Consider the following 19374-nt stretch of genomic DNA (forward strand, 5'->3'; position numbering starts at 1 on the left):
CATCTGTGCAACCCCATTTGCAGGAGTGAAGCTTAAGTTCCTCCTGTGTCTTGGGACTCTGCAGACAGGTACACTGCTTCAGTACACAGGTGTTATCCATCTTCCTTTTCATCCTTGGCTGTTGGTGGAAAGTACAAATTGCTGAGTGACCTTTCACCAAGGTTTGCTATCACCAAGTTGCCGATGTAGCCTATGGTGAGATTCATGATCCTTCCCCAATGGAAGCTTTCCTTCCAGGACAAATAGACTGGGGTCACAGTAAGGGGCATAGGTTTAAAACCTTACTCCTTTGCCTGCCAAGGTCTCAATCCAGCTCAGTCTCTCCCCACAATTCCTTTAGTTTGGCCCTCTACTTGCCTTTTTTTCCTACCTAATTATGATCGGTGTAGTACTCGTGCCATCATAAACCGATGCTAGGGTAATATTATCACCACCATGGTTTTGAGCTATGCCAGTGGATCAGATTTAGTTGCAATCCTATCTGGGCTGGCTGAAGACATTTTGCTAACTGAGAAGACAAGATGGTGCGCTCCCTCCCACCCATTTTATGAACAAAAGCCGATTGGACTGGCAGTTGAATCTGGGTAACCAGACACCCATCTTCCACTGCATCTGAGGACAGCAGGCTAGCTTAGATGAAATAGACCACGAAACACAGAGCTTTGTCCTCCAATCCCTTGCCATTGCTTTCTGCCTCCACAGCAATTGCTGCTTAAGGCAGGTGCTTCTTTCTGGCTAATGAATCCTAGCCTTATCCCTGAATCCTAGCCTTATCCAGCTGACATAAGCTGATGATAGGATTGCACTGTGAGCAGTGTGTCCCAAAATTTCCAAATAGCTAAAGAAATTTTATTTTCTTAAAATTTGAGCCACATTTTACTCTTACGCCCAGTTTTAGAGGTTAAAAGTATAAGCCTGACCTTCCTTGAGAATAGCTCACTTCCTGTCCCTGCAATTCACAGTTCTGGTTGTGCATTCCAACGGAAGCAGAAAATCCTAGAATACAGTGGTACCACGGGTTACATATTCTTCAGGCTACAGACGCTTCAGGTTACAGACTCCGCTAACCCAGAAATAGTCCCTCGGGTTAAGAACGTTGCTTCAGGATGAGAACAGAAATCGTGCTCTGTCGGCGCAGTGGCAGCGGGAGGCCCCATTAGCTAAAGTGGTACCTCAGGTTACTTTCAGGTTAAGAACGAACCTCCAGAATGAATTAAGTTCTTAACCCGAGGTACCACTGTAGTCACTCTTCCAGAGAAACAACAAGCAGCCTCCTTTTAGAGCTAACAGTTCCTTGTTTCTCTTGTTGGAGAGTAGTCAAAGGATTCCATCATATCTCATACATAGATGCAACAAAATTATCTGTGCTCACAGAGTCCAGTTAGAAGGAAGGAATGCCAAAGCAGGGAATTGTGGTGGATGTAACAGCCACCCTCTGTTGATGGGTACTATGAGCTCATGGAAGCATTTAGCGGTAATTGTTTCTTTCATTTATTTTTCAATTTTTTGTTTTGTTTTTGCATTAAGGAAAGATGGGCTTGTGCAATACATATCAATGGGAGAGTCACAAGCTAACCCATGTCTTGTAGAGAGTCAGTTTTGCTGTCTCCACCCCCCCCCATCTCATTGTTCTGTTTCAGAGGTTTATTTAGGCTTGCCATATTTCAAAAAGTAACATTCCTGACACCCCCAAAATTGTTGAACCTGAAATTTTTCAACTTCAACTTATTTTATTTATTTATTTATTTAATTTTTTAAATTTTATTTCCATTCTTTCCCACCAGGGGGAAGGGGGTGGGACTGAGGAGGTAAGTTCCTTTGGACCTGCTCCTGTGCAAGTGGCCACAGGCTCTGCGTCCTGGAAAGGGGAGCTATTGTCCTTCTTTGAGAAGGTAACGCAGCGGCTCTCAAGGGGGGAGGACGGTGGGGGGGAGGATAACTGAGTTGTCTTTATTTTCCTCTCCAGGTGGTTGGCAGGCGCGTGGGCCTGCTCTCACCCTCTTTCCACTGTCCTCCATGCTCCCCTCCTCCTCAGTTGGGGCTACAGCGTGGGGGGTGGAGTTGGGGGGCGCTAGTGCACTTTGGGTCTCCCACGTAAGGAGGGGGGGCATTCCTTTCACTGCTCAGCAGAAAATACATACAGGAAATTTCTTACATCTCTTCAAATTCAAATTTTCCCTCAGGGCGCCATTTTAGGAGTCCAGTTTCCTGGCATGTCCGGAAGTTTTTGGATGTATGGAAAGCCTAGTTTATTTTCTGATGTAGCTTTCTGCTTCTTTGATAAAGAGTGCCAGAGAGGTGCAAGAAGTGCCAACAGTTCAGTCAGTAACTCCCAGGTCTGGGCGGATGCATGGGGTGGGGTGGGGCTGTTGACATGGCTTGTTGTGTGCAAGAAGCCAAAGACATCTGGATGCAGTTGTTGCTCTGGCTAAAGTATCTGAAGGAACGCCTATGGAAAAAGCACAGCGCAAAAACATATGCTGTTATAAATGAAATGAATGCAGATTTGCTTCTTTAAAAAAGAACAGAACGTAAATGCTTCGCTTGGGTTGTACAAGAGAAAGTCCCCGCCCCTTTTTTCTTTTCTTTTTATGAAGAGCCTAATTGCTGTATGTGAAATACTTTTAAAAAGACAGGCTCTGGATTTCTCATCAGCTATTAGGAATACCTTGTGATTTAGAAAGGCAGTGTCAAAGGTAGCTTGGGATGCCTGCTGTATGTCTGTTGTCTGTCGCTGTTTGATCCTCAGCTAAGATTTTGACAGATGTTGCCACCATCTAACTGGCTCCTTTTATCTCTCATGTATATCTAAGCATAAGCGTGCATGCACAAACTTGGTAGCAGAACTGGTAACAGTGTCTCCCTGTCTGTATTGCTGTGGAATGTGGCGGATGGAATATTCTCCTGCCTTCTGGCTTTTCAAGTTGCAGGAGACCTTTTCACACATGACTTGTGTGTGGCAACAAGGACTGTAGGCCTGCACCTTTGGGCCCAATCTTGAAAGTCTTATAGCTCCTCCCATTTGCCATGGCCTGGCCAGACTGCGTGTGCATGTGTGTTGGAGTTAGGATGGGACATGCAATGAATGAAGCTGCTGTGAAGGGAAAACTTAAATAAAAAGAATAGTGACAGATGTAGAACTTGGAGTTTTGGACAGCTAAGAATGTCGTAAGCAAAATATGATTTATTTTATCCTTGTATGAACCCAATTATTATTAGCTTTGCCAGATTTTCCCAGGACACATTTAGTAGTTGCTGGGTTATTTTATCTGTCAAGACTTAAAAGAAAGGGGGGCCACTAGGGGGCGCATTGGAAGATGGCTGACAATACCATCTCTCCGACCCACATGGGGTAATTAAGAGGCTGTTATGGGAGTAGGCAGCCTCCCTTGTTGCCCCAAGGAAATGGGGAACACTGCCCTTGCCTGCAGTGCCCATAAATCACCCCCTAATTCGAAAGAAGGGGGTGAGGGCCTTAGGCAGAATGCCCCCGTGTGGACCTCGGCTCTCCTGGACGCTGTCTCTGATCGCGCACTAGCTGCAGCAATTTGGAATAATTAATTACAAAAGAAGCAAATGCACATATTTCAAGTGAAGAAGGGGAGTGAAGTCTGCTAATTTAAGTGACCTCTGCGAAGAAAGTGAAATACTTAGGGGTAAACATGACTGCTAAGAATGTGAATCTATTTAAGGATAACTATGAAAAATGTTGGATTGAAGTGAAGAAGGATTTAGAAATATGGTCAAATTTGAAGTTATCATTGTTAGGCCGAATTGCAGTGATAAAAATGAACGTATTGCCAAGGATGCTGTTTTTGTTACAAACATTGCAAATTCTAGACAAAATGGACTGTTTCAAGACGTGGCAGAGAGATATTTCTAGATTTGTCTGGCAGGGCAAGAAGCCTCGAATAAAATTTAAGATATTAACGGATGCTAAAGAAAGAGGTGGATTTGCCCTGCCAGGCCTTAAGCTTTATTATGAATCAGCTGCATTTTGCTGGCTGAAAGAATGGCTGCTTCTTGAAAACACTTATGTGCTGGATCTGGAAGGTTTTAACAATGTATTTGGTTGGCATGCATATTTGTGGTACGACAAGGTCAAAGCACACAAAGCGTTTAAAAACCATATTGTTAGAAAAGCACTGTTTAATGTTTGGATGAGATACAAGGATCTGTTAGAAAGTAAAACCCCAAGATGGTTGTCACCAATGGAAGCGAAGGCTCAGAAAAAACTCAATATGGAGGCCAAATGGCCGAAATATTGGGAAATTTTGGAACAAGATGGAGACAGAATAAAATTGCAGAGTTTTGAAACATTAAAAAATAGAGTGTGAGATTGGCTCCATTACTACCAAATAATGGAGGTATATAACACAGATAAAAAACTGGGCTTCCAGGTGGAAAAATCAAAATTGGAAACAGAATTGTTAGATCCCAAAACTAAGAACTTGTCAAGAATGTATAACTTGCTGTTGAAATGGAACACTCAGGATGAAATGGTGAAATCTGCTATGATTAAATGGGAACAAGATGTTGGACATAACATTATGATGGCTGACTGGGAACAGTTATGGACCACAGGTATGAAATTTACGGCATGTAATGCCCTAAGAGAGAATTTAATGAAAATGATTTACAGGTGGTACATGACACCAGTCAAGCTTGCAAAAATTTATCATTTGCCCGAAAACAAATGTTGGAAATGTAATGAGACTGAAGGTACATTCTTTCATCTTTGGTGGACATGCCCAAGGATTAAGACATTCTGGGAGATGATTTATAATGAAATGAAAAAGGTATTTAAATATACCTTCCTGAAGAAACCAGAGGCCTTTCTCCTGGGCATGGTCGGCCAATTGGTGCCAAAGAAGGATAGAACATTTTTTATGTATGCAACAACAGCAGCAAGAATACTCATCGCAAAGTATTGGAAGACTCAAGATTTACCCACCCGGGAGGAGTGGCAGTTGAAGTTGATGGACTACATGGAATTGGCGGAAATGACTGGCAGAATCCGAGACCAGGGAGAAGAGATGGTGGAAGAAGATTGGAAAAAATTTAAAGATTATCTACAGAAATATTGTAAAATTAAGGAATGTTAGAAAGATGTTGGAATGAAGTTACATGGCTTTAGCAGAAATGTTATAAAGAATTAAGTACAATAGATTGTAAATGGATTTAAGGAAAAAATAATGTTAGAATTTGTCAAGTTAAATGATAGGACAGAAAATTGAGGAAGATGGAAAGGATTTGCTGAAACAATTAATCGAAGTGGAATACAAAAAAAGGGAGGTGTGAGGAGGTCGCTGAAACAAGTAAAAGAAAGTCAATAACATTGAAAGTATTGGATGTGTTTTTTTGGTTTTTTTTATTGTTTTTGTTTTATTTTTGTTATGTATATGTAGTATTTTTGTCTTTGTATTGTGTTGTATGGTTTTGTTATGTTTAATTCTTTTTCTTTTCTTTTTTTCTGTAACTTTCAAAACTTTAATAAATATTATTTAAAAAATAATAATTTAAGTGACCTCTGCGAAAGAAGATGACGGGTTGGAGAAACAGGAATATTTTACAATGAAGATACACCAAAGGCTGGGTATGTTGACAATGGGGCTGAATGGGGGGGGGAACCTTTTTTACTTTCCTTCTATGTGATTTACAAGAACCCCTCCTCATTAGAATCGTCAGTTGAACTGACCCAAGCAGGATGATTAAGGTCTGTGTGGAGATAAACTTTAACCAAAAGTATGCTTTATGGAGACCGAGAAGCAATAAGAGCTTTTGGGAATGGCGCAGCAATTAATTTGGAGTCGCCATCTTGCCAAAGGTTTTATAGCCGGGAGGAAGAACGGACTTGTTGTTAGACTGCATTCCTAGTGAATCTCCTGAGAGGTTTTGAGAAAGGAGGGAGATTGGTGAAGATTAATGACGCTAAGACTGTTTTGATGTATGGAAGTGATGTTATATGGAAAACGTCTGGATATGGCTACTGGATAAAAAATATATATATCCACGCAGGATCACAAACTGTTCTAACCAGCTTGTGGAGACTATCAGAGGTCACAAAGAGAAAGGAAAAATATATGAAAATAACAACAAGAGATGTGGAAAAACGATAAGAAAGGACTGGATAGTACTGTGAACATCATAAGGTTAGATTTGTGGACATTAAAACAGCAGCAAGAAGCAAGAAGTTGATTGGATCCCCTTTGGAACTTGAAATATGGGTACCCCCAACAAAAATTTAAAATTCGGCTGTGTAATTTGGAATTTATGTAATTTGGTTTGGTTTGATGTGATTGGTCGGTTAATAAAAAATTATTCTTAAAAAAAAAAGGCTTAAAAGAAAGGAGAAAGAAAAGTACCTCACACATTCCAAAACCAAGGCCTCATCATGGTCTGCCTCAATCAGAATATCATGAGTTCCTATTTTGGCTGTCTACATACTATATACTCCTGTGTACATGGTGCAGTGGTGCTTAAATGATGCCAGCAATGTAATAAAATGTTCTCCTTAGCCAGCATGAATTAAAGATATAATTTTTCAAAAAAATTATCACAAAAGCTTACCAACAGGCCAATTAATATCCAAAAATAGCTCTAAAGCAGTGACAGGGAACAGGTTTCACCTCAAAGGCCACATTCTGTCACAAGCAACTTTTAGGTGGGAGGGGGGAGAAGCGAAACTGAGTGGAACAAGAAATGTAACACTTTAGTATACAAATGACCACCATTTTGCATGGGGGTTCCGTTCCTGGCCCCTGTGCATGTTGGTAGAACATGTTACCTCACCCTGTTCTGCCCCCGTTCTGCCCTTTTCCAGTTCCAAAAGTGTCCGTGTTTGTGTGTCATTTGAATGCACCTAAAATGGCCACCACTTGTAGTAAGCTACATTCCAGCCATGCAAAAGCCAGAGGCTCCCACAAAGCCCTATCTCTCAAGGCCAGCAAGAGACATGACTGCAGCTCAAGGACGCTTTGTAGTCAGGCAAAAGAGTGGAGTAGGACTGGGATGGGGTGTGGCTTGAGGAGAGGAGCATAGCTTTGGTAGAGTATCTTGGGACTGAGGCTCTGGAGGACCAGGAGCTAGTAAAATGCAAAAATATCACGTGTATAAGTCTTTAGTTAGATACATAGTGTTTGTGGGTGCCACACTCCCCTACATTCCTGTGTCCGGTAGGTGTTAGAATTGAAACAAGGCCTAGAGAGTTAAACTGGATGCCAGACCCTTAATCCCTGGACCCAGTTTACCATGCTCAGGAGATGGCCTAGGAGATGGGCCATTAAGAGAACAAAGGAAAGGTAATCGGCCATTAAGAAAGTACAGGTTCTGGGCCAGACTCAGAGTTAGTTAGAAGACAAAGGCAGAGTTTGAGGTAGAGTTTTTTTTAGGGTTGGCTGTGATGTGACCTAGAAGAAAAAATGTTGCAGGCTGATAATGGCAGCAAGCTGGAGAGAGGGTTGGAGCACATATATGTGTAAATAAACCATATATCACGAAGACACCACAGTCTCCACTGTGCCTCATTTCCAGTAGGAAACACGAACCCTGTGTAAGCGCCTGGAACCCCCGTAATCTTGCACCGCTTGGAGATTAGGGTGGCGTGCATCAGTAGTAAAAATACATGGATCACTGAGCTTTGGCTCTGTACGCTTCTTAGGGTGCTGGCTATCTTCCTGGAGATCTGATGTGAGGGCAGTGGGCTTTCAACTCTCTTTTAAGCTGCAGTTCCACCTATACTCAGCCTGTATCTGCAAATAGACACAGAAATTGCAAAAGGCCAGTTAGCCCCCAGTGAGCTCCTTCTGGAGGGAACCAAACCTGAGTAAGTTCTGGACATTGGAACTTCTCCAAGAAATGGGTGAATGCAACAATCTATAAAAGTAGTCGGATTTCGGCACTTTATCTCCTTGTCTCGCGCTAAAGTTACACTCTGAGGCAGGGTGGGGAAACTACTGCTGAGGCTTTTGGACCTGAGTCCCCACCACCCATCACCATTGGCCATGCTTCCTGGGGCTGGTGGGAGCTGGGCATGTTTCCCATCCTGCTGTAGACACTGTCCTGGTATATAGTAATTGGGGCTAAGGGTGCCATTTATTCCGCTCTGCTCAGGAGGGTGGGGAAGTATGTCTTGGCTCTGAAGAACTGAGCCACCAAGCCTGAATGGTAAAAGAGAAATAATCACAGCTGATGTATTTAGTTTTGCAACTCAGTGCTGAGTAGGAATTGCTCAGCAGTGAACATTATTTCCCAAGAGGGATTCACTAGGATAATGCAAAAGTAGCCTGGTTTCTATTTTTTAAATTAAATCCCAGTAACAAATACTATTGTTTAGAGAGTGGACTGGAGTGAATAAATACATGGAGTCCAATTGGAAGAATGTTATCTTAGAAAGCAGTGGAATGAAATATTCCACTCATTCCAAACTCATGCTTTTCAGTATTTTATAACAAAGTCAGAAAAAGGCTTGTGTGTGCGTGTCAGCAAGCAAAAAGAGATTTTTGTCTGACTTTTACTTCTCAACGGAGACAGAGTTGGACATGGATCATGCAACTTTGTAAATGGTTTTGGAGCAGCTGGTGGAACAAAACAATAAGCTGAATTCCTTCTCTAAAATAGTTGCCAAACTGGCCATTTTCTACATCAGGCCAAGCTATGCTTTATTCTGCTTTGCTCTCCGAAGTCATTGCATCTTATAGGAGCTAGTCAGTCTTGTGCAGCAGAATAGTAAGCGATCTCCTCTCACCCTCTGGTTTCCTTGGTATCTGGGTTCTTCCTACAAAAGCCTGATTATGTGCAGGCCCACTTTACAATGGGTCATGTACAACTAAGTTTTACTCAGAGTAAGCCCATTGAAATTAATGGAATTGTTAGTCATGTTCCTTAATTTCAGTGGGTCTACTCTGACTAGGACAAACATTAGATACAACCCATTATCTTCCCTCCCATATCTCCACCCTTGTGAGGGAACTGTGACATCCTAACAAATTAACAACTTAGAGGTTTAGTATTAGGGTTCCTCACTCCTTGGTATCCTTCCACTACAGATATAACACTCCCCCTCTAAAATAATACTTGCACAGAGTATATATAAGAAGAAGAGTTTGGATTTGATATCCCGCCTTTCACTCCCTTTAAGGAGTCTCAAAGTGGCTCACATTCTCCTTTCCCTTCCTCCCCCACAACAAACACTCTGTGAGGTGAGTGGGGCTGAGAGACTTCAAAGAAGTGTCACTGGCCCAAGGTCACCCAGCAGCTGCATGGGGAGGAGCGGGGAATCGAACCCAGTTCCCCAGATTACGAGACTACCGCTCTTAACCACTACACCACACTGGCTCTCATAAGAGTGTTGTAAACATTTTCACAGTGCTGTACAATAGTTGAATGGCAGGGAGTGATGTTTTCTTAGCTTTATCAGCTTCCCAATCTGTGTGTCTGTTCCAGAAAAGGCCGCTATTCAAATGCTAAAAGTACATGTGCACCCAACTTTAACTTTGCAGCTGGAGAAAAAAGTAACAGGTGAATATATTATTGATCTAAAGCAGGCTAGTGCCTGATGTACTGGCAGCTGTTATGTTGATAGTGTGAAATGAATTATTTCATACTACTAATAATATATAGAATCTGTTTTTCAAATCACATAGGGGTATTCTTTCAGTGCAATGGCTTGCTGTGGGATTAAATTCAAAACTGAAGTCTCAGAGAGTGAGGACTCTACCTCTTAACTCTTACTTTGATGATTTCTTCACATTCTTCTTGAATGCATATGTTGAAACTTATTCACATAACAAATTTAACAAACCCATGTGCAACAGACTTCAAACAGATCACCCATTAATTTATGCAACAAAGTCCTTTCTTGGTAAAGATTTAGTAATGAGTAAATCAGCCTTCAGTAAGACCTGAGATAGTAAATGTTGTTGTTGTTGTTGTTTAGTCGTTTAGTCGTGTCCAACTCTTTGTGACCCCATGGACCAGAGCACGCCAGGCACTCCTGTCTTCCACTGCCTCCTGCAGTTTGGTCAAACTCATGCTGGTAGCTTCGAGAACACTGTCCAGCCATCTCGTCCTCTGTCGTCCCCTTCTCCTTGTGCCCTCCATCTTTCCCAACATCTGGGTCTTTTCCAGGGAGTTTTCTCTTCTCATGAGAAGTCTTGGAGCCTCAGCTTCACGATCTGTCCTTCCAGTGAGCACTCAGGGCTGATTTCCTTCAGAATGGAGAGGTTTGGTCTTCTTGCAGTCCATGGGACTCTCAAGAATCATAGAATCATAGAATCATAGAGTTGGAAGAGACCACAAGGGCCATCGAGTCCAACCCCCTGCCAAGCAGGAAACACAATCAGAGCACTCCTGACATATGGTTGTCAAGCCTCTGCTTAAAGACCTCCAAAGAAGGAGACTCCATCACACTCCTTGGCAGCAAATTCCACTGTCAAACAGCTCTTACTGTCAGGAAGTTCTTCCTAATGTTTAGGTGGAATCTTCTTTCTTGTAGTTTGGAACCATTGCTCCATGTCCGCTTCTCTGGAGCAGCAGAAAACAACCTTTCTCCCTCCTCTATGTGACATCCTTTTATATATTTGAACATGGCTATCATATCACCCCTTAACCTCCTCTTCTCCAGGCTAAACATGCCCAGCTCCCTTAGCCGTTCCTCATAAGGCATCGTTTCCAGGTCTTTGACCATTTTAGTTGCCCTCCTCTGGACACGTTCCAGTTTGTCAGTGTCCTTCTTGAACTGTGGTGCCCAGAACTGGACACAGTACTCCAGGTGAGGTCTGACCAGAGCAGAATACAGTGGCACTATTACTTCCCTTGATCTAGATGCAATGCTCCTATTGATGCAGCCCAGAATTGCATTGGCTTTTTTAGCTGCCGCGTCACACTGTTGGCTCATGTCAAGTTTGTGGTCAACCAAGACTCCTAGATCCTTTTCACATGTACTGCTCTCAAGCCAGGTATCACCCATCTTGTATTTGTGCCTCTCATTTTTTTTGCCCAAGTGCAATACTTTACATTTCTCCCTATTAAAATTCATCTTGTTTGTTTTGGCCCAGTTCTCTAATCTGTCAAGGTCGTTTTGAAGTGTGATCCTGCCCTCTGGGGTGTTAGCCACCCCTCCCAGTTTGGTGTCATCTGCAAATTTGATCAGGATGCCCTTGAGTCCATCATCCAAGTCGTTGATAAAGATGTTGAATAAGACCGGGCCCAAGACAGAACCCTGTGGCACCCCACTAGTCACTCTTCTCCAGGATGAAGAGGAACCATTGATGAGCACCCTTTGGGTTCGGTCAGTCAGCCAGTTATAAATCCACTGAGTGGTAGCATAGTCAAGTCCGCATTTTACCAGCTTCTTTACAAGAATATCATGGGGCACCTTGTCAAATGCCTTGCTGAAATCAAGGTAGGCTACATCCACTGCGTTCCTTTCATCTACCAGGCTTGTAATTCTGTCAAAAACGAGATCAGGTTAGTCTGACATGACTTATTTTTCAGAAATCCATGCTGACTATTGGTGATCACAGCATTCCTTTCTAGGTGCTCACAGACTGTTTGCTTAATGATCTGCTCCAGAATCTTCCCTGGTATTGATGTCAGACTGACTGGGCGGTAATTATTTGGGTCCTCTCTTTTCCCCTTTTTGAAAATAGGGACAACATTTGCCCTCCTCCAGTCTCCTCCAGCACCATAATTCAAAAGCATCAATTCTTCGGCGATCAGCCTTCTTTATGGTCCAGCTCTCACTTCCATACATCACTACTGGGAAAACCATAAATTAAAAGTAAATATTACTCTTAGTAAATATTGCATTTATAGATTTTATCACTGGGACCCACAGCTCACAAATAGGTTATAATTTTCTTGAGGATTCTTCTGGCAAGTTAGTTAGCTGTGCATCGTCTGTGTTCATGATCACTTCAAGAAGTCATGACATGTGAGCCAAACATTACATCAGAATTGGTCCTTTGCTAATCTGCTTATTCCCTGAAAAAAGATTTTTGCCTTTTCAAAAAGAAACTGTGTCCTATTGTAATGTGATCATGACTGTTTTTGTTATCTCATTTTAAAATCCAATTATCCCTTTTAAAAAAATAATCTGCTAAGATTGTAGCTTTATTGTTTTATAGAAATTCTATCTCAGTAAAGTCTTTTTGAAAGGAAGGAAAAAGAGACAGACATAGACATCTGGGTACAGACTTGGATTTTACATGGTTATAAAAGTCATTTGGTCTCAGAATAGGTTTGAGGGTTTTAAATTGGTGCTTTGTCTCTGCTGTTATAACATGCATAAGATCACAGAAAATTGTAGAAACATTTTTCTCTTTTAAACAAAAAAATTGGTCCCTGGAAGTGAGGGAATTGATTATTTTATTTTTCAAAACAAATGTCTAAAACTCAGAAGAGAGTCCTTTCCAGATTTATCTATATCTCACGTTTGTGGGATTTTGTGTCCCTGAAATGTTAAGTTGATATAGCAATGGAAATATAATAAACAAGAGCAAAACCAAAGTATTAGAGAACAATCGAGACAATGAGGAAAGAAAATTACTACGAGAAAAGACAGGCCTAGTCTTTGTGAAAAAAGTTAAATATCTGGGAGTTAAGTTGTCGGGGGAAAATTTGAACTTATATAAAGATAACTATGAGAAATTATGAAATGAAATTAAATTCGACCTAATCTGGAGATTACGTCGAATTTAAGATTGTCATTAATGGGTGGTCATTAAATTGTCATTAATTTCGGTGGTCAATGAATGTATTGCCAAAGATGTTGTTTTTGTTTCAAGCCCTCCCAATTATTGACAGTGTGAAATGTTTTGAAGAATGGCAGAAAGTTTTATCTAGATTTATCTGGCAGGGGAAAAAACCCAGAATTAAGTATAAACTACTAACGGATTCAAAAGAAAGAGGGGGATTCTCCCTGCCAGATTTGAAGATCTATTTTGAAGCAGCAGCGCTCTGCTGTATTAAGGAATGGATACAGCTAGAGGATACAGATACTAAGATACTAAGATTTAAGAAACTGACAAGAGAAAAATAAACTGAAACCATACGCTTATTCCTGCACTTAAAAATAAACTTGATTATTTGTTTATGTTAACAACTGTCTGGACTCCGTGTGTCCCCATGAGAAGCGGGGGGGTGGCAGCGAAGAAAGCAACCGCAGTGGTGGCACAGGGTCAATAGACCGTGAAACGTCCGGGGGCCCTGTGTGATCGCCACAGTTACATTATCACCAGATCAATGAATTGTATAAATTAGATAAGAAAAATGGTTTTGCTTCGGAAAAGACTAAGTTGGAAACGGAGTTGTTGGACTCTAAAGTTAAAAATTTGTCTAAAATGTATAATTTATTGTTGGAATGGCAGACAAAAGATGAGCAAGTTAAATCAGTGATGATAGATTGGGCAAGAGACGTGGGACACAATATAATGTTTGAAGACTGGGAAAGATTGTGGAGGAAAGGGGTCAAGTTCACTGCATGCATGATGTTAAAGGAAAATATTATGTAAATGATGTATAGATGGTACTTAACCCTTGTAATATGGGACGCGGGTGGCACTGTGGGTTAAACCACAGAGCCTAGGACTTGGTGATCAGAAGGTCAGCGGTTTGAATCCCCGCGACGGGGTGAGCTCCTGTTGCTCGGTCCCTGCTCCTGCCCACCTAGCAGTTTGAAAGCACATCAAAGTGCAAATAGATAAATAGGTACCGCTCCGGCAGGAAGGTGAACGGAGTTTCCATGCTCTGCTCTGGTTCACCAGAAGCGGCTTAGTCATGCTGGCCACATGACCCGGAAGCTGTACGCCGGCTCCCTCGGCCAATGAAGCGAGATGAGCGCCGCAACCCCAGAGTCAGCCACGACTGGACAGGGGTCCCTTTACCTTTTTAACCCCTGTAAAATTAGCAAATATTTATCACAACAGTGATAATCTATGCTGGAAATGTAAAGAAAAGATGGGTACCTTTTATCATATGTGGCGGACCTGCCCCAAGGTGAAAAACTTCTGGGAGAAGATTTGTAATGAATTGAAAAAAATGTTGAAATATACATTTATTAAGAAACCAGAGGCCTTTCTTCTTGGAATAACAGGTTTGGAATTGCCCAAGAAAGATGTTAAACTGTTTTTTTATGCCACAACTGCGGCAAGAATTTTGTTAGCTAAGAATTGGAAAGCACAAGAAATCCCCACAGTGGAGGAATGGCAGATGAAGATGATGGATTTTTCAGAGCTAGCCGACCTGACTGGAAGAGTCTGTGACCAGAAGGAGGAGGAGTACCAGGAGGAATGGATGAAATTCAAAGACCATTTAGTTAAATATGTTAAGATAATTTAATTGGAAAAGCTTGCAAATACCAGATAGGCTTGGGATTTAGAATCATAGAATCATAGAATCATAGAATCATAGAGTTGGAAGAGACCACAAGGGCCATCGAGTCCAACCCCCTGCCAAGCAGGAAACACCATCAGAGCACTCCTGACATATGGTTGTCAAGCCTCTGCTTAAAGACCTCCAAAGAAGGAGACTCCACCCCACTCCTGGGCAGCAAATTCCACTGTCGAACAGCTCTTACTGTCAGGAAGTTCTTCCTAATGTTTAGGTGGAATCTTTTTTCTTGTAGTTTGGAACCATTGCTCCGTGTCCGCTTCTCTGGAGCAGCAGAAAACAACCTTTCTCCCTCCTCTATGTGACATCCTTTTATATATTTGAACATGGCTATCATATCACCCCTTAACCTCCTCTTCTCCAGGCTAAACATGCCCAGCTCCCTTAGCCGTTCCTCATAAGGCATCGTTTCCAGGCCTTTGACCATTTTGGTTGTCCTCCTCTGGACACGTTCCAGTTTGTCAGTGTCCTTCTTGAACTGTGGTGCCCAGAACTGGACACAGTACTCCAGGTGAGGTCTGACCAGAGCAGAATACAGTGACACTATTACTTCCCTTGATCTAGATGCAATACTCCTATTGATGCAGCCCAGAATTGCATTGGCTTTTTTAGCTGCCGCGTCACACTGTTGGCTCATGTCAAGTTTGTGGTCAACCAAGACTCCTAGATCCTTTTCACATGTACTGCTCTCAAGCCAGGTATCACCCATCTTGTATTTGTGCCTCTCATTTTTTTTGCCCAAGTGCAATACTTTACATTTCTCCCTATTAAAATTCATCTTGTTTGTTTTAAACATGTAATGTTAGAGTTTAATATGTTTAAAGTTAAAATAGAAAGAAAGAAAGATGTTAAGTGATTAAGTTAATTTTATGAGAAAATTGGTTTTGGAAAACTGTTATAATGATATAGACTGAAATTCAACTAGGGGGATTTGAAGAAGCCACTTAACAATGTTACTAAGATTGGTTTAAATACAGTTGAGATTTATGTTTGTTTGTTTGTTTAATTTTGGGGGGGAAATTAATTAAAAAAATGGAAAAAGAGTATATAGGTATATATAAAACTTTACACTGTGCTTTACACTGTGATAATAGGACCACAATGAGTGGTCAGAGGAAGAAGAGGAAGCAGACTGCGGTGTTGTCGTGAGCAGGGAGAGGTTATGGGAGAAAGCAGTGCAGAGTCAGAAGCTGAAGAAACCAAGGAGTCTGCTCCTCTTTGAATTTGTCAAATCCTCTTTGAAAGCCAGCCCATTGGTGGCTCTCACTCCCTCTCGTGGTTATGAATTCCATGGATTAACTATTCAGTGTATGAAGAAGCACACCCTTTTGTCTGTCTGAACCTTCCAACATTCAGATTAATTGGATGGCTGTGAGTTCTAGTATTATGAGAGGGATATAAATTTATCCCTATCCACTTTCTCCACACCAGGCATAGTTCTATATTCCTCTGTCATGTCAGGGGAGTTGTTCCATGCCATTGATCTGCATTTCAAAATTCAAAGAAGCAGAAATCTGGAAGGATGGCTCTGTTTTGGTCCACATGTTGTTTTGCAATGTGCAGATGAGGTAGAATCATTATTAAATGTGAAATGAGTTGATTTTTTTCAATTCAGAATTCCATCTTTAGGGGGGAGGGCTTTACTGAAAGCCTTTTCAAAGGTAAGCACATGATGCCTACTCGGTCACCCCTACCTGTATGCTTGCTGAGACACTAACTGAACTCCAAAGGGTTAGTTAGACAGAACTTAGCTCTTAATTGTCCCCCTTGATTACACTGAGATTGTCAGACTATAACTTTCAGGGCCAGTTGTGTACTATTTCATTGTGGGACTAACACATATGATAATAACTTGCACTAAAATGCTATGGATTTATAATATACAAATCAGCTGCATGGGCATATCTATGCAGGCACAAAGATGACATGTACCTGAAATTTGCATATTATGAACAAATGATTTCCACTTCTGCAATATGTGAAAGAAAATAATTTCCAAATCATCTGATGTATGCTTAAAGGACTGTGTGGACAGGCAGACTATTGAAAATTTGGTGGACTAGTAAATTTTTGTGGGCTTTTTTGCAAGGCTTGGGTATGCTTCTAAATAAAGTGAATATATAGAGAGAGGTGTAAAAATAAATGGGTCACTTCTGACACTATGACTCTTCATTTGGTACAGGAAGCATATAATGATTCCTACAACTATCTGGTTTTCTGAAGCTTTCCTTGGAGGCCATCTGGCACCCTGTTCCTGAAGCATCTGAAACCAAAGAGATCCACAAGGTCCTGATGTACATGGATGATCACATTTCAGTATGGCGTGTATTAGTGATGCGGGAGGTAAGCTGACTGCACGTGATTAGTTATTAACATGAGAGTTTGTGGACAGCAAACCAGCAGCATATGTACTCCAGCCCAGGGGCGTAAGAAAGGGGGGCGGGGGCCCGACCCAGGTGCCATCATGGAGGGGGGTGACAAATTATCAAGGGACAATTACTGCCCTACTAGGGCGGTTCATAAAAAACTTTTTCAAAAAAAATCCTGCTCCAAAGGTCTTATCTTACTACACTAGGGATTATATAGCTACATATGAAATTTCATGTATATCAGTTACTATCTTGACCCTCCTCCATGAAAATAGCTGTTTATTTGGTCGTTTTCTTATGTCGTGAAGGCTGAAATTTCAACAAAGCATGTGCCTGTGCTAGACTCTTTTCGGGCACCTGCTAAAAGCATTCTTCTTTAGGCAAGCATACCTTGATGCTTAGGAAGTTGAAGTAATTTTAATCTTAATATTTTAGCTTTTGTATGTTTTAAAGTAGTACTGTTAATTTTTCTTGATTTTACTGTTGTTGTGTTTTTTGTTTTTTGTTTTGGTAAACCACTTATTTTATTAAATAAATAAACAATAAATATAAATACAATAACACAAGCCAAAACACAATCCATCCTGTAGATTTAGGTATCCGTCCACAGTCGCCTACTTGTTATCAGAGGCTCAGAATCCACATTCCTTTGTAAGCAAACCTGACCTTCCTACGCCTCTGCTCCAGCCTAGAAGGATTCTATAGTGGAGGGCAGTGCTTTTTTCCCTAATTTTTTTTAGGGGTATTCTCATTTTGACTCAATAAAATAACCATTTTATTGTTCAAATCTGGAAAAATAAATACAGTAAATGGACAAAAGTACAAAGATTCACAAAATGTTTAGGGGGTTTTGTCCCCCTGCGTCCCCCCAGAGAAAGCACTGGTAGAGGATAATAATACTTAATGTAGACTCACGATTCATTTGCAAGTGTGTGTGGGGTTTTAAGTGTACAGTTGGACACAAAACATGCAATTGGGGTGATATTGTGCGTTTGGAAAGCTGATAAGAAACAGCTGTAAAAATGGGGGATGGGCAAACTGACCAGGTTGCAAGTGTATCTGTCTGTTAAGCACTTAAATGGCAGACAATGGCAGCCACAGCATGGAGCCAAATTATATAAGGGCAGAATGCACTTTTTCCTGTCCTTACAACAAACTGCCCAAACCATGTTAGACCACATTGTTTTTAGTCAGAACCTGCTCTTCTTCACCTTCATCTTTCAGCAAATGATGTTGCCAAACCAAGATAGATTCATAAATGAATTGTGGTAGATAAGAACCACTGATTCCTATGGAGAAACCACCACTGATCAGGGGGTAAGCAAGGACCAAGGCACACAGGGCATTCCTGTGTTTGGGGAATATGGAGGTTCACATACAGTTTCTTATGGGAAATTTATGTAGTTGGGAAATCTGTTTTAAAGAAACACTGTTCCTTTGCTTGGGACTGAAAACAGGAGGAAAGAACCATGTCTTACAGCACCATCCTATAATGACTCCTAGGAAGTAAACCCCATTGAGCTCAGTGGAGCTTACTCTAAAGTAAATGGGTATAGGATGGCAGACCTAATCCTTGCCTGCTTTTGAGTCCTGTCTGAATCCAATGTGTAAAGCAGGGGTCAGCAACTTTTTTCAGCCGTGAGCCGCTCCACCGTCCCTCAGTCCTTGGGGGAGGAGGGGCGGACTATATTTTGGGGGAAAATGAACGAATTCCTTCCTATGCCCCACAGAGATGCATTTTAAATAAAAGCATACATTCTACTCATGTAAAAACACCAGGCAGGCCCCAAAAATAACCCAGAGATGCATTTTAAATAAAAGGACACATTCTACTCATGTAAAAACATGCTGATTCCCAGACCGATCGCGGGCTGGATTCAGAAGGTGATTGGGCCGCATCCGGCCCACGGACCTTAGGTTGCCTACCCCGGTGTAAAGCTTTCCCTCTGAAATGTGCTACTACATATTCCCTCTGTTCTCTTACAATAGGAATATTAATTGCTTTGTGTTGTTCCATATACTTTTTTTTTTTTAACAAAACATGAGACTCACAAAGTGGTTATTAGAGTTGGGCCCCAATTAAAGTGAAATGGGAGGGGTGATGGGCTATTGCTTATCCAAATTAGGAAAAGACAGACTTCAGGCTTGCAGGATCTATTTTGTTTTCTACTACAACCCCAAGAACCACCAACCAGCGCCTGATGCAAAAGATAAACTAAGAATTAAAGAACTTAGAGCCCAGGAATGTTCTTTGAATACTAGAAATAAACAAAGCTCACAGTCCTCCCACACAGAAATCCCAGCCTGGTTACACCAAGCTTTCTTCTTCATTTCAGCAGTATAATTTTGTTGGTAGCAGCAACAATCCTGAATGATTTTTTGTCTTTTTATAGCAAATGGTCATGATAATCAAATGCATTTCATTGGCTTTTAAACTTGTAACCTGTGAGCTAGTGTGTGATTGTGGATGGAGTATCAGTACTAAGCTGGGGTGCAGTTGATTTAGCCAAGTGGCTTTTTGTTGTTTATCAAACAAACCCACAAATACTCAAACAATGTTCTGGAATTAAATGATTGGACTCAGCTGTATGGGAGTGATAAGGCTCAAGAGAAA

The 19374-nt window shown here is 41.4% G+C and overlaps 1 protein-coding gene across 2 annotated transcripts in view; it reads left to right on the top strand.

Moving 5' to 3' along the window:
* The window catches only part of RGL1 (ral guanine nucleotide dissociation stimulator like 1), a 142635-nt gene that overhangs the window by 1714 nt on the left and 121547 nt on the right, over positions 1–19374 (top strand). The window contains exon 2 of one of the 2 annotated variants that reach the window (XM_081867314.1): positions 16574–16734. In XM_081867314.1, coding sequence (XP_081723440.1) covers positions 16684–16734 — 51 coding nt within the window. In that variant the 5' untranslated portion in view covers positions 16574–16683. Of the gene's footprint in view, positions 1–16573; positions 16735–19374 lie in introns of those variants that run through there. The other variant, XM_081867316.1, reaches the window with a different exon arrangement.

The sequence above is a fragment of the Podarcis erhardii genome, assembly GCF_964252035.2.
Source record: "Podarcis erhardii genome assembly, chromosome: 6".
Taxonomy (NCBI): domain Eukaryota; kingdom Metazoa; phylum Chordata; class Lepidosauria; order Squamata; family Lacertidae; genus Podarcis; species Podarcis erhardii.